Source organism: Bos mutus, chromosome 26 (genome assembly GCF_027580195.1).
Source record: "Bos mutus isolate GX-2022 chromosome 26, NWIPB_WYAK_1.1, whole genome shotgun sequence".
NCBI lineage: Eukaryota > Metazoa > Chordata > Mammalia > Artiodactyla > Bovidae > Bos > Bos mutus.
The window spans coordinates 42,072,644-42,100,024 of NC_091642.1; the positions used below are offsets into that span (position 1 = coordinate 42,072,644).

Sequence of the window (27,381 nt, forward strand, 5' to 3'; positions counted from 1 at the left end):
TAGGTCCATACCATTTCTGTCCTCTATCGAGCCCATCTTTGCATGAAATGTTCCTTTGGTATCTCTGATTTTCTTGAAGAGATCTCTAGTCTTTCCCATTCTGTTGTTTTCCTCTATTTCTTAAAAGTCCTTACATATACCCAAATTTGACTCTCATATAATTTTTCACATCACAAAACGTTATTATTCTCTTGATCATTTTCAACAATTTGAGACTGTAAAAGCCATTCCTAGTTTGGCCCATACAAAAAGATGCAGGCTATATTTTGCCAATTTGTAGTCTGGATTTAAGATAATAACAGTGAAAATTGTAATAATGAATATCAAACTTGAAATGAGTCACGTTTGTGGCTGTTGCATTGCACATAGCAGCAAAGAAAGGAAGAGAAAAAAAAACACTGAGTGAATATGCTTCCACTATCCAAACGCTTTTATTCAACGCGGAACAACAACGTCATTGATGGACAAGTGACACAATGTGGCTCACGTAGTGCTGAGGCTGGAAGAGGCTTCACTTTGATGAATAGAATTTGTATGAGGGTGAGAAATAGTTTAACAGTAGAGCACATACCGATCCAATGATAGTACATCTATTGAGAGAAGAGTTAGCAGATTAGAATGCAATCCCATTTCTCAGACCATGCTTAGATTAAACCCACAGGTAAAATACAAATTAAAGCATTAAAGAATTTGGCAAAAATCACAAAAGCATTCTGTGAGAATCCATTGGCTCTATGGAATCCACAATAGAGAGTATGAACATTTGATATTACTTGTAGGTTGCAACCTCCTGATAGAAGGCACAGCCCTTAGGTTCACTTGCTCAGTCGTGTCCGACTCTTTGCAACCCCATGGACTGCACACCAGGCCGTCCATCACCAAGTCGCGGAGCTTGCTCAAACTCACGTCCATCGAGTCAGTGATGCCATCCAGCAGCTCATCCTCTGTCGTCCCCTTCTCCTCCTGCCTTCAGTCTTTCCCAGCATCAGGGTCTTTTCTAATGAGTTAGTTCTTTGCATCAGGTGGCCAAAGTATTGGAGTTTCAGCTTCAGAATCAGTCCTTCAAATGAATATTCAGGACTAATTTCCTTAAGGATTGACTGGTTTGGTTTCCTTGCAATCCAAGGAACTCTCAGGAGTCTTATCCAACACCACAGTTCAAAAGCATCAATTCTTCAGCGTAGAGCCTTCTTTATACTCCAGTTCTCACATCCATACATGACTACTGGAAAAACCATAGCTTTGACTAGACAGACCATTGTTGGCAAACTAATATCTTTGCTTTGTAATATGCTGTTTAGGTTTGTCATAGCTTTTCTTCCAAGGAGCAAGTGTCTTTTGATTTCATGGCTGCAGTCACCCTCTGCAGTGATTTTGGAGCCCAAGAAAATGAAGTCTCTCACTGCTTCCACAGTTTCCACATCTATTTGCCATGAAGTGATGGGACTGGATGCCATGATCTTCACTTTTTCAATGTTGAGTTTTAAGCCAGCTTTTTCACTCTCCTCTTTCACTTACATCAAGAGGCTCTTTAGTTCTTCTTCTTTGCTTTCTTCCATAAGGTGGTGTCATCTGCATATCTGAGGTTACCTCCATTCATCCCCAGCTTTGCACAGGGCACAGAAGCAGGTTAGAGGCAATGATAGTTGATGAAAATTCCTGAGCACTAGTGAAGAAAGTTCCAAAGTTTTGGTGAGCAGAGAGGTTCCAGGAGACTCAGAGAGATGAACTGTTAAACAAGTTCCCTCCCCTGCCTTCAAGTGCAATGTGATGAGTTCCACAGGCAAAGGCTTATATTTCACAAGCAGCCCCAGCCTGAGGGAAACCTGAACCAGGCCACGTTTCCTGGTGCAGTGTCACAGGAATAGCAATGACACACTGGGCAGACAGCTTCCCAAGGCGTGTGGAGCCCTTGTTTGGATGGAGTTGATTGGTGTCTTGGCGGGCTGAGGTGAACGGACACTTTGCTGACATTCAGAGCTCCTGATCTGATGTTTGCTGGGTGATGCAAATGTCTCCTGGAATTTCTTTGAGATGTGCACTGGCATCAGAGGTCCTTCGTTTCCTGCTCCAGAGAACCTGATACTCTTGTGACAGTTTTTCCTCGTCTGTGCTTCTATAGTGTCTGTGCTTCTTTACCTTAAACCTCTACTTCCTCGTGAATTCCATTGCTTAGTGGCAACTGCTTGATAGTTTTCCTTGGCTTGTCTTTCCACTTCTGCTGCCAATACTGAATTCCTTTCTTTCTCACACTTAAATTTTTGTCTTTCCCAAATCAGGAGCAGTTGCCTGGTTCTAGGTGTGCAGACACGTTGGACCTAAGCTTCCACATGGTCCTTCGTTCTGTTGTGAAGGTGAGCGTGGGCAGAGCTCAGGGCCAACCTTATGCCCCTACACTGCTCTTGCTGCTACTAAGTCACTTCAATTGTGTCCGACTCTGTATGACCCCATAGACGGCAGCCCACCAGGCTCCCCCATCCCTGGGATTCTCCAGGCAAGAACACTGGAGTGGGTTGCCATTTCCTTCTCCAATGTATGAAAGTGAAAACTGAAAGTGAAGTCGCTCAGTCGTGTCCGACTTTTAGCGACCCCATGGACTGCAGCCCACCAGGCTCCTCCGTCCATGGGAGTTTCCAGGCAAAAGTACTGGAGTGGGGTGCCATTGCCTTCTCCGACACTGCTCTTAGGACAATTGATTCCCATTCATAACATCGTTTCGTCATTACAACAGGACACATGTGCATATGCTTTGATTAATCATTCCTCTTTTTTGTCTCTTTTTACCTCTAATTTTCATTTTAGTCTTCAAATAACAAAATAATATATGACTCTCAGTCAAGAGAGTGATAGCAAGGAATACTGCTAGTGATACACTTTTTATTACTACTTTTTTCTTTTTTGTACTGGCGTACAGTTGATTTACAATGTTGTGTGAATTACTGCTGTACAGCAAAGTGATTCAGTAAACATATATCGGGTTACCTAAAAAGCTCATTAGATTTTTCCATACCATCTTGTATCTCCTCCACTAACCAGCTGAGGAAATGCCAGACTGTTTCCCAAAGTGGCTGCACCCTTTTACAGTCTCAGCAACCACGAGCGAGGGTTCCAGTTGTCTGTCTCCTTGCCGACACTTGTTATTGTTGGTTTTGTTGTAGTCATCTCAATACAAAGTGGTGTCTTACTGTAGTTTGGTGATATACTTTTGACTTAAAAAAAAAAAAAAAAGGAAAGCCATGGAATTAGAATAAAGAGCCACCAAATTTGAAATCTTTCAAAATGCACAAAAAGCCCTTCAGACTTGTTGCAGCTCACCAGCTGCTTTGTGTTCTCTAGTTAATCCTCTTTTTCTCAAACCTCAGCTTTCAAATTAAGGAAAAAAGTTATTTTTGAGTTCAGGTGTTTTTTTTTTTTAATTTATGCTTTGCATAAAAATATTTTCTTCAGTTTGAAAATTCCATATGTATCAAATTTCAGGTTTCTATTGGTTAAAATTTTCTTTCGGGGCAGTGGTGAGAGGAAGCCTAACCTGGGGACCTTGACATAATATGTGACATTGTATCTATTCAAAACCATTCAAAGTTCCAAACAACTGGATAATAAATAAAACGTGGCATAGAATCATTAGCAAACTAAAAACTATCTGAGATTAGTCTTTGCTGCTGCTAACTCACTTCAGTCGTGTCTAACTCTGTGCGACCCCATAGACGGCAGCCCACCAGGCTCCCCCGTCCCTGGGATTCTCCAGGCAAGAACACTGGAGTGGGTTGCCATTTCCTTCTCCAATTCATGAAAGTGAAAAGTGAAAGTGAAGTCGCTCAGTCGTGTCCGACCCTTAGCGACCCCATGGACTGCAGCCCACCAGGCTCCTCCGTCCATGGGATTTTCCAGGCAAGAGTACTGGAGTGGGGTGCCATTGCCTTCTCCGGAGTGGAAAACAAACCTGAGGGTAATTTCTGAAAATCCTACAGCATCCTCCATGCCTTTGTCTGTGGAAACAGGATTCCTTTGTTGAAGTTATACTTCAGCCCCATATTCCACCACTGATCTCATTTTGGTGGCAAGGTGGGAGAACTAGCCCTTGACTTTCCCTCAGGTCACCACCCTGACTGTTCTAGACCAGGAAGTCAGAGCTCAGTGCTGAAAAGGGATATGTGTGTGTGTGTGTATGTGTGTGAGTCGCTCAGTGCGTGTGTGTGTGTGTGTGTGTGTGTGTGTTAGTTGCTCAGTAATCTCTGACTCTTTGCAACCCCCTGGACTACAGCCTGCCAGGCTCCTCTGTCCATGGAATTCTCCAGGCAGGAATACTGGATTGGGTTGCCATTCCCATTTCCTTTTCCAGGGAATCTTCCTGACCCAGGGATCGAACCTGGGTCTCCAGCACTGCAGGAGGATTCTTTAACATCCGAGCCTCAAGGTAGCCGTGAAAAGGGATATTGAACACATATTTCTCAGAATTGAGTTTATCCAAGATCAGTCCTACATTAACATTAGAGATCACGGCTACAGATTAAATGGATATGATTTCCTGGTTTGCCAGATTTTTTGTCTGGTCATGATGACTAGATGTTAGAATTTCATTAGCCATTAAGGTAGACTCTGTACTGAAAGAACAAAATTTGGGTATTACACAGAAGCAAGAGCTCTGTGTTCAGTACTCCTGGAAGATAAAGGATATATGTTACTTCTTAAAACTCTCCTACAGAGTCTCATTATTTTTGCAGAAAAGAACAACTCTATAGAAATCATCAGTAGCAATTTCACTGACAACCTAATTAAATAAAAGGGTATAAGTTATTGTGATGTCAGATGGAGCATGAGCAGAAGAAACATATTATTTGTAATAAAATGAAATGAGCAGAATTGAAACAAAGTTATAGGAAACAGAAATATTTCACACAGAATATCATTAAAACCACATTCCAAAGGAAGCAAAGACTTAATATGTTCTACAATAAGCTATTTAATGTAAACGGTGATAAATAATCTATGCTATGATAATTAGCAATTCTGAGGCTAGACGCATAATTACCTGAAATTTTCATGAGTTTTCCATATGTTGGAGCATTTTCAAATTTTAGAGGTAAGATTCAGATCATTTTTAATCTATACATTTAAAATGTGAAATAAGCCTGCTGCTAAGTCACTTTGGAAGTGTCCGACTCTGTGTGACCCCACAGATGGCAGCCCACCAGGCTCCCCCGTCCCTGGGATTCTCCAGGCAAGAACACTGGAGAAATAAGCCTGCTGCTGCTGCTGCTGCTAAGTTGCTTGAGTCGTGTCCAACTCTGTGTGACCCCATAAACGTCAGCCCACCAGGCTCCCCTGCCCCTGGGATTCTCCAGGCAAAAACACTGGAGAAATAAGCCTAGGGGGTTACAATAAAAATTTCCATTAGTCTTGAACCCTGGGGTAACTCACAGGATCACAAAAAGAGCCTTCAGAAGCATGGTAGTTCTGAGGAAGAGTCTAAAAACTTGACCCTGTCAACTACAAATTGGCACTTGCCAGGGATGCTTGCCGGGGTTCCCCAGTGGCCCAGCAGATGTTAAGAAATACCTTTCAAATCAACTCACTGTTGTTGGCCTTCCCTGGTGGCTCAGACGGTAAAGAATCTGCCTGCAGTATAGGACATGGCTATCCACTCCAGTATTCTTGTCTGGAAAATCCCATGGACAGAGGAGCCTGGCAGGCTACAGTCCACAGGATTGCAAAGAGTTGGATACAACTGAACTGACTTAGCATGCACACACATGGGTGCTTGCCATCTATCTCTACAAGGATTAAATAATATGCTGCTGCAGCTGCTGACCTTTAACACCTCCTGAAGGAGTTCAGGGTAGACAGCAGAAATGAGGCACTCTGTGCTCAGGGAAAAATTGGCCGCACTATTCGGATAGTTAGATATTCTCAGGAGCTGATTTTATGAGCTCAGTTCTTGTATTTCCTCATATCTTGAAAAACACTAAAATATTTCATGATGACTACTGTTCCCTGTGACTAGCAGAAGCTTCATGAGACCAGCAGAAACTTTAAGCTAGATCTCTCATTGTGTTTGAACACATGTATATCTTAGTATGTGTCTTTCTTTGTCTTTGGGTAGAATTGCTGAGGTTGATTTGTGAGTGAGCTTTACTTTAAATGGCCTAAAGAAAGGAACAAATTAAAATAAAACCATTCTAAATACAAGAGATATTAAGCTAAATGAATTTCTCAGGGAAATATCCAATATTAAATTAGTACTTAGTATTAATATTTAAGCTTGTTGATCTACTTAATATAGATGTGTCTTAAGAGTCATCAACAGAATAATCAGTGTAATACTTTCATTGTACCTGGGTTTAATATAAGCTATTAATAAATAAGATCTTATTATATCTGTTGCAAAATTGTCAGCAAGGGAAGTAACTCAATGTGAAGAAAGTTTTAAGGAAAGAAAATATAAATTAAATAAGAGCTTTAGATAAACTCTATTAAGAATAGCTGGGGATTCCCAGGTGGCTCAGTGGTAAAGAATCTGCCTGCCAATGCAGGAGACACAAGAGGCATGGATTCGATTCTTGGATTGAGAACAACCCCTGGAGGAGGAAATGACAAAATACTCCAGCATTCTTGCCTGGAAAATCCCATGGACAGAGGAGCCTGGCAGGCTACAGTTCATAGGGTCACAAAGAGTCAGATACAACTGAGTGACTGACCAGCAGAAACATTCACAAGACCAGCAGAAACATTCTACAAAAAATGTGTGCTTGATTCATGTAATTCCCCTTCACCAAAATCACATCTATACTGACCTTTCCCCCATGCCTCTTCGGAGCAGTTTCTCAGAGCTATCTGAAATGTTGTCTCCTGGGCTGCGGTCCTCATTTTGTCCCAAATAAGACTTAACTCGCTACTTGCATGTTGTGTGTTTTTTAAAGTCAAAGATGCTAGGAGCTTTCCTCATTTTTTTGTCATTCTCTAAGACATCACTGCTTGGGAGTAACGTGGCCACTAGCAAGTCTGGGTTTATATACGGTGCTTTTCCTTCTGAACCAAGAAGGAAAAGACTTCCTTCCATATATCCAACAGAAAAATGCAGGAAAAGGATTGAATTGGTTCCAGGGCTGCTTTGGGGCTAAGCCTACCCTAGGTCCCATGCCTACTCTTAAGGTACAGAAGAGAACTGCTAGATCAACAAAAGCATAGGAATAGGTCTTCAATCTGACTCTAAGCCTAGGATTCTTTTGGGGTGCCCTGTACACAACTCTTTTATGGAGCTTACCCACCATCTCAGCTTGGCATCTGGTCTCATTACTTCATGGCAAATAGATGGGGAAACAATAGAAACAGTGACAGACTTCATTTTCTTGGGCTCCAAAATCACTGCAGGTGGTGACTGCAGCCATGAAAATAAAAGACGCTTGCTCCTTGGAGGAAAAACTATGGCAAACCTAGACAGGGTATTAAAAACAGAGACATTAACTTGCCAACAAAGGTCCATCTACTCAAAGCTTTGGCTTTTCCAGTAGTCATGTATGGATGTGAGAGTTGGACCACAAAGAAAGCCGAGCGCCAGAATTCCTGCCTTTGGAGAGAGAAAGAGGGACGTGGATACACCACTTGTACCTGTTAATGTATAACATGCTATAACGTCTAAGCATTAAGGTATTAAAGAGAATCATTGTAAACATGAAGAGAGCTCTTCAACTTATCCTATTTTTTTTGGCCTCACTGTGAGGCTTGCAGCATCTCAGTTCCCCAACCAAGGATTGAACCTGGGTCCTGGCAGTGAAAGCCCAGAATCCTAGCCACTAGGCTAGGAGAGAACCCCACAACTTAACCTTCTTTAAATGCATCCATTACACTGCCTATCCCCAGAGTCACTGACCTCAAGCACAAATCAAACCATGCCATGTCCTTGCCCAAACTTTTTCATGGCTCCCTATTGTCTCTTTACGCTGCTGCTGCTGCTGCTATTGCTAAGTCCCTTCAGTCGTGTCTGACCCTGTGCGACCCCACAGACGGCAGCCCAACAGGCTCCTCTGTCCCTGGGATTCTCCAGGCAGGAACACTGGAGTGGGGTTGCCACTGCCTTCTCCTGTCTCTTTATAGAGGCATTCAAATCCCTTAAGATGTGATTACAAAGCTGTATTTCAAGCCTTAGTTTTCCCTAGTAACCTGTCCCAATGCACTTGATGCTGTAGACATGGCCAACTTTCACTGAGGGGTCCCCATGCGTGACTCACCATATGCCTTGGTTCACGTTGCTCCTATTTTCTAGAACGACATTCTCCCCTATCTCTACTTGTTGAAACACTACCATTTTTCAATGCCCAAATGTCACTCCCTCTGCAAAGCTTTCCAAGCTTCTCCCCACAAATCTCTCCTTCCTTCTGTTTAAGTTACACTTGCCTGTGAGGGGCCATGTGTCCCTCTGCCCTGTAACACATCAACCAGCTTTGTGCCCAGTATATGCACATAATTAAATGTTTGTGGAATAGTATTAATATTAAACATGTGAAATGGTACGAAGTTTACTAATCTAGCAGGATTGTATTAAGTTATTCTTCTTCATTATGTCATTATCTTAGCCCTTCTGTTCTTAATCCAGTCTTCCTAAGTAATCAAAGAGAGTTCATTCTTGGTGTGTGGGGTGGTGGTTGTAATGAACTTCAGCTTGAAATACAGCCTTTCAACATTTACTGGCAGTGGGAAATTCCATGTTATACTTAGAGTGATTCTGGAAACTGATTTGAAATTGGACATTATTCTTTATTTCAAGGAAACATGAATAAGGCTTGTATTTAAAAAAATTTGAACTAAATAAATATGTTATGTTTTCCCTTCACACTCTCCCAACACACAGAAATATCTCTGTGTCAAGTGCAATCCTTCCCTTAACAGAACTCCATGAAATGAATCTCTAGCATCCAACTGACGAAACCATTTTGAAAAGGGCTTTAGAACAGTTTGACTCGGCGCTGAGACCTCAGGTCGAGATGAACCAAGAGAGCCTTGTCCAACTGTTGAATTGCTTTTTATGCACTTCATGCTGCCAGAAGCAGCCAAAGAATGCAGCTCAGTGTGTTTCATTACACACTGTGGGTAGCTGGTATGAGTGAGGTTGACATCAGATACTTGCCAGCGAAGAAATCTGCAGGACATTTCCTAGGCTGCCTCAAAATGGAAGATGTGCAGAAATGCAGGTATATTCAGAACGGGTGGGTTTTTAAAAGCCAGAGTTATCATTTGAAACTGTTCCAGAAAGAGGGGCACATCCACATCTCAATGAGAAGCCCAAGAACCTCTTCTCAGGGCACTTGCGCTCACCGCCTCTGCTGTTTCTATGCTGCGGGCTGGAGGCTGCGTGTGGAGAGGGCTCACAGCCGTCACCGTGTTTATGGCACCAAGCCGTGCAGGTGAAGGCAGATCACTCTACAGATAACTGAGCTCTGGGTGATCAGGGAACCCTGTGTATCCCACAGAGGTGACAGAGAGGAAAGCCCAGGGAATTCTGGGACCAAGCAAACACGACAGACTTCACAGATTTCACAAGGCATGTGACAAGCAAGCTAGATTTGGTAGGATAAGCAAGACGTTGCTAGTGGATGGGGGCAAAGGGCAGCCCGGGCAGATAAGAGTGGTGTGTACAGAGAGGCAGAGCAGCATGAAAAACCTGCTCAGGCAAGGGAATTATTAGTGCTTCAGGGAATTGCCATGGAAACATAAAGCAGAAGGTGGTGAAGGGGCAGGAGGCAAGGCTGGTGAGAAAGGAAAGGCTGAGGTCGCAAGAGATGCAGCCAGTCACGTGGGCCAGGAGCCTCAGCCTTGCTCCACTCAATGAAAGGTACTTAAGCCATCATCTGCACGGCCAGATCTATACTTTGAAAACCTTTCTGTGGGGAAGTAGCTATCCTGACACCTTGATTTGCCCCTCCAGAACCACCCTGTCCTCCCTACTCTGTGCCCCAGGAGGTTAACCTCGGCGGACAGCATCCACAGGCTCACTTGCTGTGATTGACCAGCACCGGTGGGAAACCAAAGGGAGCAGGAGCAGGTAGGTACCGTGTTATTCAGGTTCTCCAGAGAGAACCATGCGTGCAAATACGTAATTACATATATTAATATGTGTGTATAGTTCCATATATGTATACATGTATGCATATATGTATGTTTATATATGTATATATGTATGTTATTTCATCGCCAAGTCATGTCTGACTCTTATGTGACCTCCATGGGATTTCCCAGGCAAGAATACTGGAGTGGGTTGCCATTTCCTTCTCCAGGGGATCTTCCTGACCCAGAAATTGAAGCCGTGTCTCCTGTATTGCCAGGCAGATTCTTTCCCACTGAGCCACCTAGGAAGTCCTGTTTATGTGTATGTGTGTAAATATATGCATATATATATATATATATATGGAGAGAGAGAGCCTCACATAATTGTGGGGGCCAGCAAGTACAAAGTCTACAGGGCAGGCCAGCAGGCAGGAGACCTAGAGAAGACCTGTTACAATCTTGAGTCTGAGGGCAGTCTGGAGGCAGAATCCTTCTTCCTTCAGGCATCTCAGTCTTTTTCCCTCTCAAAGCCTTCAGCGGCTCAGATGAGGTCCACCTACATTATGGAGAGTTATCTGCTTTACTCAGAGTCTACAGATTTAAATTTTAATTACATCTAAACAAAGCAATACCTTCATAGCAGCATCAAGACTGGTGTTTTAGCCAGAAACAGACTCATAGACTCAGAGAATGATCTTAACGGTTGACAGGAGGAAGAATGGGGGGAAGAGATAGTCAAGGAGTTTATGATGGACATGTACACACTGCTTGAAATGGATAACCAATAAGGATCTACTGTACAGCACAGGAAACTCTGCTCAATGTTATGTGGCAGCCTCTATGGGAGGGGCGTTTGGTGGGAAAATGGATACATGTGTTTACATGGCTGAGTCCCTTTGCTGTCCACCTGAAACCACCACAACACTGTTAGCAGCCTATCAGTTCAGTTCAGTTCAGTAGCTCAGTCGTGTCCAACTCTCTGCGACCCCCTGGCAGCACGCCAGGCCTCCCTGTCCATCACCAACTCCCGGAGTTCACCCAGACTCACATCCATTGAGTCAGTGATGCCATCCAGCCATCTCATCCTCTGTCATCCCCTTCTCCTCTTGCCCCCAATCCCTCCCAGCATCAGAGTCTTTTCCAATGAGTCAACTCTTCGCATGAGGTGGCCAAAGTACTGGAGTTTCAACTTCAGCATCATTCCTTCCAAAGAAATCCCAGGGCTGATCTCCTTCACAATGGACTGGTTGGATCTCCTTAGAGTCCAAGGGACTCTCAAGTGTCCTCTCCAACACCACAGTTCAAAAGCATCAATTCTTTGGCGCTCAGCCTTCTTCACAGTATGACTCTCACATCCATACATGACCACAGGAAAAACCATAGCCTTGACTAGACGAACCGTTGTTGGCAAAGTAATGTCTCTGCTTTTGAATATGCTATCTAGGTTGGTCATAACGTTCCTTCCAAGGAGTAAGCATCTTTTAATTTCATGGCTGCAGTCACCATCTGCAGTGATTTTGGAGCCCCAAAAAATAAAGTCTGACACTGTTTCCACTGTTTCCCCATCTATTTCCCATGAAGTGATGGGACCGGATGCCATGATCTTCGTTTTCTGAATGTTGAGCTTTAAGCCCACTTTTTCACTCTCCACTTTCACCTTCATCAAGAGGCTTTTGAGTTCCTCTTCACTTTCTGCCATAAGGGTGGTGTCATCTGCATATCTGAGGTTATTGATATTTCTCCCGGCAATCTTGATTCCAGCTTGTGCTTCTTCCAGTCCAGCGTTTCTCATGATGTACTCTGCATAGAAGTTAAATAAGCAGGGTGACAATATACAGCCTTGACGTACTCCTTTTCCTGTTTGGAACCAGTCTGTTGTTCCATGTCCAGTTCTAACTGTTGCTTCCTGACCTGCATACAAATTTCTCAAGAGGCAGATCAGGTCGTCTGGTATTCCCCTCTCTTTCAGAATTTTCCACACTTTATTGTGATCCACACAGTCAAAGGCTTTGGCATAGTCAATAAAGCAGAAATAGATGTTTTTCTGGAACTCTCTTGCTTTTTCCATGATCCAGCAGATGTTGGCAATTTGACCTCTGGTTCCTCTGCCTTTTCTAAAACCAGCTTGAACATCAGGAAGTTCACGGTTTACATATTGCTGAAGCCTGGCTTGGAGAATTTTGAGCATTACTTTACTAGCGTGTGAGATGAGTGCAATTGTGTGGCAGTTTGAGCATTCTTTGGCATTGCCTTTCTTTGGGGTTGGAATGAAAACTGACCTTTTCCAGTCCTGCGGCCACTGCTGGGTTTTCCAAATTTGCTGGCATATTGAGTGCAGCACTTTCACAACATCATCTTTCAGGATTTGAAATAGTTCAACTGGAATTCCATCACCTCCACTAGCTTTGTTCGTAGTGATGCTTTTTAAGGCCCACTTGACTTCACATTCCAGGATGTCTGGCTCTAGGTGAGTGATCACACCATCGTGATTATCTGGGTCGTGAAGATCTTTTTTGTACAGTTCTTCTGTGTATTCTTGCCATCTCTTCTTAATATCTTCTGCTTCTGTTAGGTCCATACCATTTCTGTCATTTATCAAGCCCATCTAATTTTCTTGAAGAGATCTCTAGTCTTTCCCATTCTGTTGTTTTCCTCTATTTCTTTGCATTGATCGCTGAGGAAGGCTTTTTTATCTCTTCTTGCTATTCTTTGGAACTCTGCATTCAGATACTTATATCTTTCCTTTTCTCCTTTGCTTTTCGCTTTTCTTCTTTCCACAGCTGTTTGTAAGGCCTCCCCAGACAGCCATTTTGCTTTTTTTGCATTTCTTTTCCATGGGGATGGTCTTGATCCCTGTCTCCTGTACAATGTCATGAACCTCAGTCCATAGTTCATCAGGCACTCCATCTATCAGATCTAGGCCCTTAAATCTATTTCTCACTTCCACTGTATAATCACAAGGGATTTGATTTAGGTCATACCTGAATGGTCTAGTGGTTTTCCCTACTTTTCAATTTAAATCTGAATTTGGCAATAAGGAGTTCATGATCTGCCTATACTCCAATATAAAATAAAAAGTCAAGAAAAAAAAAGACTGCTGTTTTACCAAAACCTGAGCACCATGTCCTGGCCAAGTTTTCACACGAAGTTGCTGCCTTTGCGCCTCCCCGCCAAGCGGCAGGTAAGTACTGGGTGTACTGTTCCATCTGGCTGGCGCTGACCTTCAGCTGCAGCTCCGTCCCTAACCTTGACCCGGGAGTGGGAACTGGCACCCTGTTGTCGCTAGTCCTTATCCTTTCTAAACCCTGCTCACAGCCTTGTAAACAGTCCCTTCACAGCCCATCCTCAAGGACACCTCTTCATTACTGTATTTCTCGGCTGTTAGGATCCTGACAGAGACTCTCCGTCACCTTGGGGTTCATAATGTTGCAAAGCAAACAAACAACTCGCGCCCCGCCCCCCGCCTCACCCGGGGAACGTGTGACTCAATCGGATACAAATCTTCACTGGACTGTAAATTCTGCAAGGCTGTGGATCGTTCTGTTCAGGGCTCTGTGTGCCTGTCACACAGTTTGGATGGTCAGTAATGTTAACTGAATGCATGAACAGACATGTCTCCAACTTCAGGGAAAAAAAACTTTAAAAGTTCATAGAGAAGACAGATACGAATCTATGGGCTAGAAGCCCCCAGAGAGAATCTGTTCGACAGGCATGCAAGGTTCTAAAAAATGAAAATACTAAAAATAAAGCTGCAAATGAATTCAACGAGAATAAAAGCAATTTTCTCGATAGGTCTAAAGAAAAAAAGTGTGGCCACATAGGTAGCTTTCGGATAAGGGAACATTTCTAAAAGAATATGCACAACAGAAACTTAGAAGGGGCAAGATGTAATGCTTAATTAAGGACAAATCCCCCAAGCCAATATCCCTTATCAGAAAAGTATTGGGGAGACTATAATGCAGGTTGCATGAACATATAATATTAAGTGGACAGAAGGACCATGTCAGCATGATGCTGGAACAGGAGAGAGAAAGAGGGAGGGCCAAAGGGGGATAACTCAATCACTCAAGCACCATTTTACAGTCCCCTTTCCAACAAAGTGTTCAAATGAAGTGTGAAAGGCACTTGCACTATAGAGGGGAACTTATGCTCCAGGTGGAGAAGAAAAACTAAGGATACTTGGCCATGTAAAAAGAACTCATTTTCTCATCTCCAGGTGATGTATAAGACCAAAGGCTAAAAGAAATGGCGATGTGATTTCAGAGATGTCTTCAAACACGGTCCCTCCACCTGGAATAGCTTCTTGCCTACCTGACCTTAGCTTTCCCCCAGAGGAGATCACACCTTCCCTGAAAGTCCTTCTGGACCCTCAAGACTGCTCAGTGCCTTCCCCCTGTTCTCCCACTGTGGTCATCCTCCAAAGCCCAAGAAGGGTATCATGCTGCTTATCACTATACTCCTGGAACAGCTCTGGGCTATAATCTGCCTAATGGCAGAAGTAGATTATTTCTCTCTAGATTATCTCAGAGGTAACAGTCTCTGCGGAGACTGTTCACCACAGTCTCCCTGGTGCTCAGCCCAGTGCCAGCACTTCACTTTAAACTGTATCAACATTGTTTGTTAATCAGCTATATCCCAATACAAAATAAAAAGTTTAAAAATATATAACAAAAAATCATAGTAACAATCATAATTACTACACCTAAGATACTGTAATTGTTTCCTAAAGCTGTTGTAACAAAGTCCCACAAACTGGGTCTCACAGTGTTGTCTCAGTTCTGCACAATGGAATTCTGAAATCAAAGCGGTGACAAGACCAGTTTCCCTCTGAGCCTAGAGGGAACCCTTCTCTCTTTCCAGCTTCTGGTGGCGGCTGTCAATTCTTGGTGTTCCTTGGCTTGAGGCTGCATCACTCCAATTTTGGCCTCTGTGGTCACGTCATTCTCCCTATGTCTTTACATGGCATTTTCCTGTTCTTATCACTTCAGTCGCTCAGTCGTGTCTAATTCTTTGCGACTCCATGGACTGCAGCATGCCAGGCTTCCCTGTTCATCACCAACTCTCAGAGCTTGCTCAAACTCACGTTCATCAAGTTGGTGATGCCATCCAACCATCTCATCCTCTGTTGTCCCCTTCTCCTCCTGCCTTCAATCTTTTCCAGCATCAGGGTCTTTTCCAATAGATACCTATTATATTGAATTAGTTAATGTTAGTTTCTCAGTCATGTCTGATTCTTCGTGACCCCATAGAAGCTGGCGCCTGCCAGGCTCCTCCGTCCATGGAATCCTCTAGGCAAGAATACTGGAGTGGGTTGCCATCTCCTTCTCCAGATCTTTCCAACCCAGGGGTTGAACCCGGGTCTCCTGAATTGCAGGCAGATTCTTTACCATCTGAGCCACCAGAAAGATTCACCCTAACAACTTTATCTTAAGGTTGATTGCATCTGCAAAGACTCTATTTCCAAGGGTCAGGACTTCAATATATACATATATATATATTTTGCAGGGGTGGGGAGGGGGACCCAGTTTAACCCAAAATAGATACACTGAGAACTTACCGTGTGCAGGGACTGTTCTCAGTGTTTCACATTAACTCATTTAATCTTTACAGCATCCTTGTGAGACAGGAATGACTGCCATGCTCATTTGACAGACAAAAGTAGAGGGAGGTAAAATAATTTGTCCAAGTCCAAACGTAAAATAAATGGAGGAGGCAGCACTTCTTTCCCTTCCCCTTCCTCCTGTCCTTCTCCTTCTTCTCAAGTAATTAGAGAGCTAACTTATGGGAATGACCTACGTAGCACTCCTCAAACTTTAATGTGCCTAAGAATCACTTGGGGATCTTGTAGATTTTGATTCAATAGGTCTAAGGTTTTTCCAACCAGCTTCTAGGTACTGCGGCTGATCTGCAAGCCACACTAGGATTAACAAGAGCATTTGGTTCCCCCACATTGTGGTTCTAGCCACAACAGAAATGATTGTTTTTTGTTTTGTTTTTTTTTTTCAAGTACTAATTCTCAGGACTCACTTAGGACCTACAGACTCAGAATCAGAGTGGTGGGGCCTGGGAATCTATATTTTAAAGAAGGAGATTCTGAAAGATGATTCTGATGTTGAGGCAAACTGCTGGCCTAGATGAGCTAAATATTCATTGAATCATCCCTCTTTATATTGCAGCTGAGATCAAAACATTCGAGCTAAATGATGATAATCAGGACATTTTAAACTGTTTGAAAGTGAAAAGTGAAAGTGTTAGTCGCTCAATCATGTCCCACTCTTTTCGACCCCATGGACTGGGTAGCCCACCAGGCTCCTCTGTCTGTGGAATTGTCCAGGGTTAAACTGTTTGGGGAACTATATCCCCAAAATATGTCAACCCAGAGGCAATCTCTTAGATTAGTGGTCTGACTCTGCACTAAACAAAATGCATGTGAAAAAGGACTTCCCTGGAGGCCCAGCGGTTAAGACTCTGTACTTGTAATGCAGGATGCATGGGTTTGAACTAAGATCCCACATGCCTGCCTTATGGTACAGCCGAAAAAAAAAAAAAAAAAGATATATGTGAGTGATTTAGATGAGATCCCAGAAAATATGCTTACCAAGTTTTTATATGGTGAAAGGATGGGTGGGAAAACTAATGTGATTGCTACAAGAAAATTGACCCTATTTTCTAAGGCTAAGAAACTGAGTTAAAAATAGTGAGATGTGAAGTAGTCATAATAAGGCAAAGCTCTCCAATGGGGTTTATAAAATGATCCGTGAAAGTAAAAAATGGAGAAAACCTGGTTTGATCATTTTTTTTTTTTTATGTAAAAGGAACCTAGAGAGTTTAGTTGCTCACTACTTTAATATAAACCAACAGTACAATGAGACCACCAAAACATCTCAAGTGATCGTAGCCTATATTTCTAGCATTCACAACAAAGAAGGTCACAGCTTCAGGGTTCCTGAAGAGTAGAGCTATAGTACTATGTTCATGATGGGGAGCCAAGAATTAAAAATGACATTAGATTATGCTTTGGGGAGAAAGATCAGTTTGGTAACATGGGCCCTAGAGAATTGATGAAAAGAATGGATACTACCCTGAACTGCAAAAAAAGACAAAAGAAGACTTGAGTTCCATCTAAAGATACTTGGGAGCTTGCTGTCTGAAAAAGAATGACCTGTTCTATGTAGCTTCAAAGAGGAAGGTCAATGGATGAAAGTTGCAAGGAGGCAATATTTTAGTTAGCATGGGAGGAAGAACATTCTCAGACTTGATCTAATTCATAGTGAAGTGAGATGCTTGGTGAAAGATTCAACTCCACGTTCCAGAAATTGATCAAGGAGCCTGTTATAGAAGAAGATTCTTTTCACTGTTTCAAGCACTAGCTAGATGGCCTCTTAAACGCTTCCAGCTGAAAACAGTTTGGGATTTCAATAACGCGAAGAACAAGACGTAGTCATATATTATCAAGGATTTGTTTCATTTCCCAGAAGGTTTTGTTTTCTCTTCCTCTTTCTCAAAAATAGAAATAACTATGTCCAGATTTAAAACCCTTCTTTTAAGGTGGCTTGATGCTGCTCAAAATAATATCTTGGCATAAGAAGAGTATTCGTTTCATTTAATATATCTTGATTATATTTCATGTCCTACTCTTGCGACCCTGTGGACTGTAGCCCATTAGGCTCCTCTGTCCATAGGATTCTCCAGGCAAGAATACTGGAGTCTCCAGGGGATCTTCCTGACCCCAGGGATCGAACCCGCATCTCCTGCATTGCAGGCAGTCTCCTGGATTGCTGGTAAATTCTTTACCACTGAGCCACCAGGGAAGCCATATGTTGATTAAGCACTAACATTGACAATAATTAATCATGACAACAGCTAACACATATAGTCTTTGGTCTTAGCTCATGTTAGTCCATTTAACCTTAACCATAACCCAATAAACTATACAATAGTATTATCCCTATTCCACAGATGAGGAAACTGAGTCACAAAGACAGATACTAAATAACTCCCCTGAGGTCACACAGGTAGAGAAGAGCAGAAACAGAATACAAACCCAGAGAGCCTGGCTCTAGGATTACCACTCTTAACCACTATAACGAACCATGACTTTTATGCTACATTATAAGATATTGTCTAAGGGCTGACTATCTATTATGCATAATTTCTAGACACCCACCATACTTTAGAGGCTCGCCAAATTGTTTCAATATCTTTTATAATCAAAAGAAAAAAATGAAGTTGGGATTGAAGAAAATGTTTAATTATTTTTCTTACAGTTTTCATGCCCATGAAAAGGCATTGTTTAGGTGGAGGCCTGTAGGCCCAAAATGTGTAGGGCCCGTGAAAGTTGATATGCTGTCCTGACGGTCCTACCTGTAGAAATTTTAAAAACATGTTTCTCTTTGCAGGCAGTGTTTTATTTATTTTTTCTGCCTTCTCCCACATCCTTCCATGCAATTTGCTTTTTATTTAATTTTTTTTCAATAGCCTGCCACTGAGTTCAGCTTGTAGCTGGGTAAAATGCTGTGTCCCTTTCCACTTCTATCTGCCGGCCTGGAGCCTGTGTACTAGTTAAAGCTGGAAATCCTGACAACAGGAGAAACTTTGTGCTGTTTTTCTTAGACCCTTCTGAAAGGCAAATGGCCACACTCGTGCTTTTGGAAAGACGGTATTTTAACTTGGCCTTGTGATGAAACTGGTGTTCCTCTTTCTCTGAGGTGACATGAGGGAAGGAGAGTGATGGAGATGGAATTCAGGTGCAGGAAAAAACATGGTCAAAGGCATGAAAATAGGGAAACAGAGAAGACATTCATCCAGCAGGGGTGTAGGGGAAGATGGGTGTGCAGGACAGAAATGGTTTATTCCACCTCCTTGCTAGAAGAATTGGACTGCTAGAGAGTATGGGGGAAGGCAGTATGCGTTAGGGCAAGCACAAGACCCATTTTGTACTGGAGACAACAATTCGTCTGGAAAGGGAAAGGATTTCCATAGGGACTAATGCACAGAGCCTTGGGGGTTGGAAGGCGTCCAAACAGCTTGTTGGGAAAGGAACATTTATCCTGCCATGGTAAGTGAGACGGAGGCATGACTGCTCTTTTGCAACGCAGATGTAAAACACTTCCCGGAAATGGAAATATTAATAACACAGGCAAGGAGGAGTATCTTCAAAGGAAATTTGATCTGTTTAGGGCATTAAAGATTCGAGAAAGAGGATTTGCAGCTGTGAAAGGCCCTAGTACAGCTGAAAGTTTGAGAGCTGTCTAGAGGTTAACAACTCAGAGAATTAGAGAAGAGGAGGATTTTATAGCATGGTCTTTAAAAATCTCTATTTTTGCTGTACTCAGCTTTCCAATTTAATTAGCATATGGTCACAGAAATTCCAAGGGGGAGGTGGGGACTGGCGCTATTAGAACGTAACTAGTGCAAAAGGCAAGCATTTCTGAGAGAAACATTTTCTCGGTCGTGGTAACTGCCTTAAGAGGGGCCTCCACCCCAGCCCTGCCTCTTCAGGCTTTTACCCTTTGAAGCGCCTTCCTTGACATTTTCCAAGTCCCTTTGGAAAGGGACTGGACACCTTTCCAGTCTGGGACCTGGACACTCACTGGGCCACGTATCTGCTTTCTTCTCTGCAGAGTTCTCTGGCCTCTGCCCTATGCCTGTGGTGTCACCCTGATGCCCCTAGGAGCTCTGAAACTTGCACTTATGGGGGTCCTCCCAGGGGCTTGTGGCCTGGCTCCAGGTCTGGAAGAGGGGCCTGAATCATCCCTGACTAGCACCTAATTTTGTATCTTTTGCTGCTTGTTGGATTTACAGTCCTGTGTTGATGTGTGACAATGAGCATGGAGTGATGCCAACCAGAGAAGCTCATCTGAGCCTCAGTGTTCAGGGTTTTCACTGGGGCTCCATTATGTAGACATGACTGATTGATTGACTGATCACCCACATAGTTAAACTCAGTCTCTAAACTGGCAGACATTTTCCCCACCCCCACCACCAGGGCCAATGTTGCGACTAATTTTCTTTGGATTTTTATTATGACTGCAGCCCACATCTCAGCAGAGCCATCAGGGAATTTTGACGAATGAGATTTATTACTCACAGGTCCTGGAGGGTACATGACATGCTAGAGGGTGACACAAGGTCTTGGGTAGTGAGAGAGGGAGGGAGCACGGGCCTGGGGTTCTGTTTATTAGCATGCAAAGGTGGGGTACAGAAGGTTTCATGGGTTCACTCTTTTTGGCAAAGTTAAGGCAGAAGAGTAAGAATAAGGTATGGGAATGGCAACCCACTCCAGTATTCTTGATACTGAACAGAGCCAGGAGGGCTACAGTCCATGGGGCCACAAAGAGTCAGACACGATTGAGCAACTCACACACACACACACACACACACACACACACACAGTGTGGGAAAGGAGAAAGAAGCAGGCCACTCAAGTTGAGGTAGGAGATAGTGGGCCTCTGGGCTGGACACCTGGTGTTTGCCAAGTGGAGTAAAGTTCACGCTTTGTTCTAACCCAGACGCTCCAAGGACAAAGCTAGTGGCAAAAGCTGAGCTCTGCTAAAACAAAGAGATAAGGTGCCCACTCCTGAGGTCAAGGAAGATTTCCCTGTCTGCACATGCTCAGGAAGGCTTCTTGGGGGTCCAAAAGGGAGGGGGCACCACACCATAATAATGTGGACATGCACCCATAGGCCACTGCGGTGAGATCCATCTTAGCAAAAAGTTGCTCACACATCTTTGGGAGGGTCCATGGGCCAGTCAGATGTGAAGAAAGAAACAAGGTAATTGGCCAAAGGTAATCAAAGATCCGGGAGGATGATCCTATAAAAGTCATTTACATCACTTCTTTACTGCACTCCTCATTCAGGACGCCGCACTCCTCTCTGGGTGCGTGTCTCTGTCTACCTTCTGACTTACTGCACTCCTCCTCTTTAGAGAGGATTCCCATACCCTTTCTCTCTGGTGTGTATTTCTGTCCTGCTTCTATCTTAAGTAAACAACCTGTTTGCCTGTGTGATTTCCCCTTCATTGTACTGTGTATCTAACAATAAACGTTGTTCTTCTTTTCTCAGTTTCTACCTCCTTGAAACTTCCTTGCTTTCAGAGACAAGAACCAGAGCCACTTGCCTCTAGCCTCTAGCTCCTGCTGGTTTGGTGGCTAAGATTCCTAGTTTTCATCCAGGTTACACAGCATTAATTCCTGGGCAAAGAACTAAGATCTCTCTTCAGAACTGCTCACTGCTCTCCCTCTGAAACCAACGTGGTCAATTACCTAGGTCATCCAGGGTTTTCTAAAGTCAGGAATTCATGGATGTTGAGATGGTACTCAGCTTGGTTCCTTACCTAGTTTTTTCTATAATAACTTCATCATACAGCTGGCAAAATGTTTATATGAGATGAATGTCTTTGAAATGGATGCTCCTGCAACCAAAAGCTTAATGTCAGGCACTTACATTACAATCAAAAACTTTAGTATCAGGCATTTACACTACAAATGTTCTCCTTGGGTGGTGTTTTTCATCCATACTGTGGCCTGTGTACTTATCTCCCTTTGGAGAGTACTGCATACAAGTGAAAAACTATGCCATTGTATTTGTGAAAATTTACACATCAAATTTATTAGTAATAATGATACATTTGCGCAAACTGAGCGTGTAGTCAGACATTGACTATTTGATCCATATCTCCTAAATTCCTAAACAAAAACTTTAAAAATTGCCCTTAAAATACAAGAAATTATTGTAAAGAAAATATTTTAACAAACAATAGAACTTATTCTCTCCTTTTACAGAATGGAAAGCAAATTCAAGTGAGTGTACACAATCTTTTCTTGCTGCAAAGATATATGTTTTTAAAGACATAGATCGAAGAAATTATGAGTTGGCCTCAAGAACTTGGACAATCTGCTTGCTGCCTCTTCCAAAATATTTATTTATTTTTAAAAACTTATTTTTTCATATAGATGTTTATTGTTTACATACTTTTGAGGAATCAAGTATTATAGCAACACAGATGATGAAACATTAACTGGAAAAACACTTCCAAGGAGAACAGAAGATAAGGCAATCATTAACCCCAGGAAGAGGTCACTATGGAATCTCTGCTCTTTTTATTTTTATTTCTTGATTTTTTTTTTTGAGGTGCCCTTTTCTTTCCCTCCTTTTTAAAATCTGAAGCACAGTAGATTTATAATATCATGTTAGTTGCAGGTGTACAACAGCAAAAATATTTCTTTAAATTGTGACACATATTTAAAGATAATTCCTCTGTGTTATCTTGGAGTCCACCTTCTTACAGAAATACTAGTGACTTGATCCAGATAAACTTTGTACTATATTCCTTTTTAAAATTCCTGCCTGTCCTTTGTATCTACAATAAACAAACAAGGAACTCACAGTCTAGTGAAGACCAAATAAACAACAACAAAGGCAAACAGAATTCGATAAGCACTCTGACCTAGCACCAAGGTTTTTATGAAGCATACAGAGAAGAGGGAATTATTCAAATTGAGAGTCAGAAGAAAGGGCCACAGGAGAAAGTGGTATTTTAGGTTTGCTGGAAAGCTGAAAGAATTGCATGGAGAAGGCAGTTTTTACAGAGACCTGGTTTCCTAATTGATCACGCCTACAAAAGAAAGTCTGCCCTCAAACCGAGAGTAGTTAAGAATTCAAGAGACTTTTTTACCCACTGGGGAGAGTGGGACCTGGGCCAGGGAAACTTGGGTCAGATTCAGTTGGTTGAAAAGAGGTTTCCAGAAATGAGAAAATTCCAAGAATTAACTCTTAAGCTTTACTCCTATTGTTTCACAGAAACTGGAGAGTTGGGGTTTTGAGTCACATGGTATAAGTTGACCAGGAGACTGGTTTCAACTATAGGGGCAACCTATCAGTCAATTACATCTACATAACGGAGTCCCCAAAAAACTCTGAATACTTTTTTTTTGGCCACACTGTGCATCATGCAGGATCTTAGTTCCCCCATCAGAGATCAAACCCATGCCTCCTGCAGTAGAAGTGCAGAGTCTTAACTGCTGGACCGCCAGGCAAGTCCCTGAATACTTCTTAATCAATACATTGTATACCTGAAGCTTTTTCAAAAATTAGAATTTTTAAAAATCTCTGCACATGGAGACTCAGATGAACCTGTCTGGTTGACATTACTCCATGTACACTGTCACACGTCGATGCCAAGAGGGTAAAGTATCCTGGCTCCAAAGGAGAGGCCAATGGGTGCTCTGCACTGGGGACCCCTCAGACTCTGCCCAGTGTGTCTCTTTGACTGATTTTAATCTATATCCTTTACTTCTAATCAATAATCATAAGAACTTTCAGTGAGTTCTCCGGGCAAGGTATTAAAAACTCTCATAGTTGCTGCTTTTAAAAATATGAAAGAAGAATTTGCTAACCTATTTTTAAAATCTTCTAAATGAAGAGTTTTGTATATATGTGTTAAAAATGGGGGAAATGCAGTTTGTACCTATTTGTTTGCAAGAACAACTCATAGACATCAGAAAGATGGAAATTCACACTAGGTAGTCGGTTAAACATTTGGATAATCTTTAATTATGTAATTAAAAAATTATGAGTAAAAGGAGCCAATGGTGCATTTTCACCCCCCCAACTGATCTAAGAATCTTTGTGAGTTATTATTTCATCAGATATATACATTAAGAACAAGGTATTGAGACATATAAACCAATGGAATAGAATTGAGAGTTAAAAAAGTACATTTACATGTGTTTGTTAGCCATCTGTATGTCTTCTTTGGAGAAATGTCAATTTAGTTCTTTGGCCCATTTTTTGATTGGGTCATTTATTTTTCTGGAGTTGAGCTGTAGGAGTTGCTTGTATATTTTTGAGATTAGTTGTTTGTCAGTTGCTTCATTTGCTATTATTTTCTCCCATTGTGAAGGCTGTCTTTTCACCTTGCTAATAGTTTCCTTTGATGTGCAGAAGCTTTTAAGGTTAATTAGGTCCCATTTGTTTATTTTTGCTTTTATTTCCAGTATTCTGGGAGGTGGGTCATAGAGGATCCTGCTGTGATGTATGTCGGAGAGTGTTTTGCCTATGTTCTCCTCTAGGAGTTTTATAGTTTCTGGTCTTACGTTTAGATATTTAATCCATTTTGAGTTTATTTTTGTGTATGGTGTTAGAAAGTGTTCTAGTTTCATTCTTTTACAAGTGGTTGACCAGATTTCCAAGCACCACTTGTTAAAGAGATTGTCTTTAATTCATTGTATAGTCTTGCCTCCTTTGTCAAAGATAAGGTATCCATATGTGCTTGGATTTATCAAAGCTGTGGTACATATACACAATGGAGTATTACTCAGCCATTAAAAAGAATACATTTGAATCAGTTCTAATGAGGTGGATGAAACTGGAGCCTATTATACAGAGTGAAGTAAGCCAGAAGGAAAAACACCAATACAGTATACTAACGCATATATATGGAATTTAGAAAGATGGTAACAATAACCCTGTGAACGAGACAGCAAAAGAGACAGTGATGTATAGAACAGTCTTATGGACTCTGTAGGAGAGGGAGAGGGTGGGAAGATTTGGGAGAATGGCATTGAAACATGTAAAATATCATGTATGAAACGAGATGCCAGTCCAGGTTCGATGCACGATACTGGACGCTTGGGGCTAGTGCACTGGGACGACCCAGAGGGATGGTTTGGGGAGGGAGGAGGGAGGAGGGTTCAGGATGGGGAACACATGTATACATGTGGTGGATTCATTTTGATATTTGGCAAAACTAATACAATTATGTAAAGTTTAAAAATTAAATAAAATTAAAAAAATTTTAGACACATTAAAAAAAAAAAAGTACATTTACAGTCAGCTGATTTTTGACAAGCTTACCACAACAATTCAGTGAAGGAAAGAATTAGTGTTTTCAATAAATTTACTGGGACAACTAGCTATCCACATTCAGAAGATAAAGTTGAACCCCTACCACACACCATCTATAAAAATGAACTCACTGGTTTGAAGACCTAGATATAATGGCTAAAACTATAAAAGCTTAGAGAAAAACATAAGTATAAAGCTTTGGGTCCTTGGATGAAACACTGGCTTTTTAGATATGACACCAAAAGCACATGCAACCAAAGAAATATAAAAGGTAATTGACTTCATCAAAACAAAACCTTGTGTTCTTCAAAGGCCACTATTAAGAAAAGAGAAAAGTAACCCATAAGCTTAAAAACAACTGTAAATCATATATTCAAGAAGGGTCTAGTGTCCAGAATATATAAAGAACTTATTACTCAACAATTAAAAGATAAATAACTCAACTTAAAAATGAACAAAGACTTTGAACTGACATTTCTCCAAAGATATACAAACTACCAATATGCACATGAAAAGATGCTTAGCATCGTTAGTGATTAGGGAAATGTAAATCAAAGCCACTCACATTCATTAAGACAGCTTTAACAAAAAGATGAACAGTAACAAGTATTGGTGAAGGTATAGAGAAATTGGAACCCTCAATACATTGCTGGTGGGATTTGTAAAATGGTGCATCCACTTTGGAAAACCATCTGGCATTTCCTCAAATCATTAAACATTAAGTTAGTACATGACCCAGCAATTCTACACCTAAGTAAATATCCAGAAAAAAAAATTTTTTTTGAAGTCTACACAGAAGCTTGTACATGAATGTTCATAGCAGCATTATTCATAATAGCCAGGAGTAGAAACAACACAAATGTGCATCAGCAAATAAAGATAATGTGGTTTATTTATACACTGCAATATTATATACAGTCATCAAACAGAATGAAGTACTGATACATGCTACAGCATGGATGAATCTTGAAAACATTGTGCTAAGTGAAAGAATCAGACACTAGAAGCCACATATTGTAAGAATCCACATATGTGAAATGTCCATAATAGCCAAATCCATGAAGACAGAGAATAGATTAGTGGTTGCCAGGGGTCAGGCCAGAAGGGAATGGGGTTTCTTTTTGAGTTGATGAAAATATTCTAAAATTAGATAGTGGTGATAATTCCATGACTTGCTGAGTGTGCTATAAATCACTGAATTGTATTCATTAAAAGGGTGAATTTTATGATATGTGAATTATATCTCAATTTTTTTAAGATTTAAAAAATACAAATACTGTATTAATAATAAACTGGACTAATCCAAAACTTTGAACTGCAGTATCACAGAGTGACAAACTGCTTTTTTTTTTTTTTTTAAAGAAAGAAGTATATTTAATCATACTGCTTTCTAGCAAAAACAGTTTGGTTTTTTTGACCGTTACTAAAGTTTTAAAATTATTTATTTTTATTTTGTTTTTTGACTGCACCAGGTCGTTGTTGCTTTGCAAGGGCTTCCTCTAGCTGTGGCGAGTGGGGTTTACTCTTCGGACAGTGCGTGGACTCCTCATCGCAGCGGCTTCTCTGGCTGTGCAGCACAGGCTCTCGCCCACAGGCCTCAGCAGCTGCAGCATGTGAGCTCAGTGGTCGTGCTGCAGGCGCTGAGCTTCTCCATGGCACGTGGGGTCTTTCCAGACCAGGGGCTGAAACTGTGTTCCCTGCATTGGCAGGCGGATTCCTATCCACTGTACCACAAGGGAAGGCCTATACTAAGCAAAATGTAATTTAAAAATACCTTTAAAACAGTTTAATCTTTATCTTACCCTTTAAATTTTAATTCTGGCCTATTTCATAGAGTACATAAAATAGTAGTGCAGGAGTATAACATAAAATTTCTAAATTGTAAATATACACATATTGGATTTTTTTATTGGAGTACCATTGCTTTATGATGTTGTATTCTTTTCTGCTGTACAACAAACTGAATCAGCTATGTGTATACATATACCCACCGTCCCTCTTGAGCCCCCATCCCACCCCTCTAGGTCACCAGAGAGCAGCAAGCTGAGCTCCCTGAGCTATAGAGCAGCTTCCCACTAGCTAGCTATTTCACACATGGTGGTGTATGTATGCCAGTGCTACTCTCCCAATTCCATCCCACCCTCCCCTAATCCCCCCTCCCATATGTTGGATATTAATGCACAAAGTTTTTATTGATGTGGGGCACAATCAACAAAATTATAGATCACTGCTTTGGCATCTTGTCAGATGACAGGAAAAAAAAAAAAAAACAACAAAAACCCAGGGAAATGGATGTAAGAAAATCAGCAAGAGGTACTGACATATCAAATTTTAGTTTATATTCAGAATACCAAAGGAATTTTTATATATGATTAAAATAAAAACTAATCTGAAAGTCTCTATTGGAAAGTTCTCTGAAATTATCATTTCAAGTCATTTCAATTCTTCATCATATGGTGGTAATTTGGTATTAAGCAAATTTCCATTCTGT

General features: G+C 41.6%; 1 protein-coding gene and 1 long non-coding RNA gene across 3 annotated transcripts in view; one reads left to right on the forward strand and one right to left on the reverse strand.

The window, feature by feature from the left end:
• Window positions 1-461: 461 nt before the first annotated feature.
• Window positions 462-27,381, reverse strand: part of MINPP1 (multiple inositol-polyphosphate phosphatase 1) — a 98,705-nt gene continuing 71,785 nt past the window's right edge. Inside the window, exons 5-6 of one of the 2 annotated variants that reach the window (XM_070363686.1) lie at window positions 7,269-7,433; window positions 462-3,209 (exon numbers count right to left, since the gene is read on the reverse strand). In XM_070363686.1, coding sequence (XP_070219787.1) covers window positions 3,182-3,209; window positions 7,269-7,433 — 193 coding nt within the window. In that variant the 3' untranslated portion in view covers window positions 462-3,181. The remainder of the gene's footprint in view (window positions 3,210-7,268; window positions 7,434-27,381) is intronic. The other variant, XM_070363691.1, reaches the window with a different exon arrangement.
• On the forward strand, window positions 9,070-27,169 carry LOC138985800 (uncharacterized). The gene is made up of 3 exons (XR_011462767.1): window positions 9,070-9,188; window positions 9,923-10,039; window positions 26,363-27,169. It is a non-coding gene; the product is annotated as an uncharacterized lncRNA (long non-coding RNA).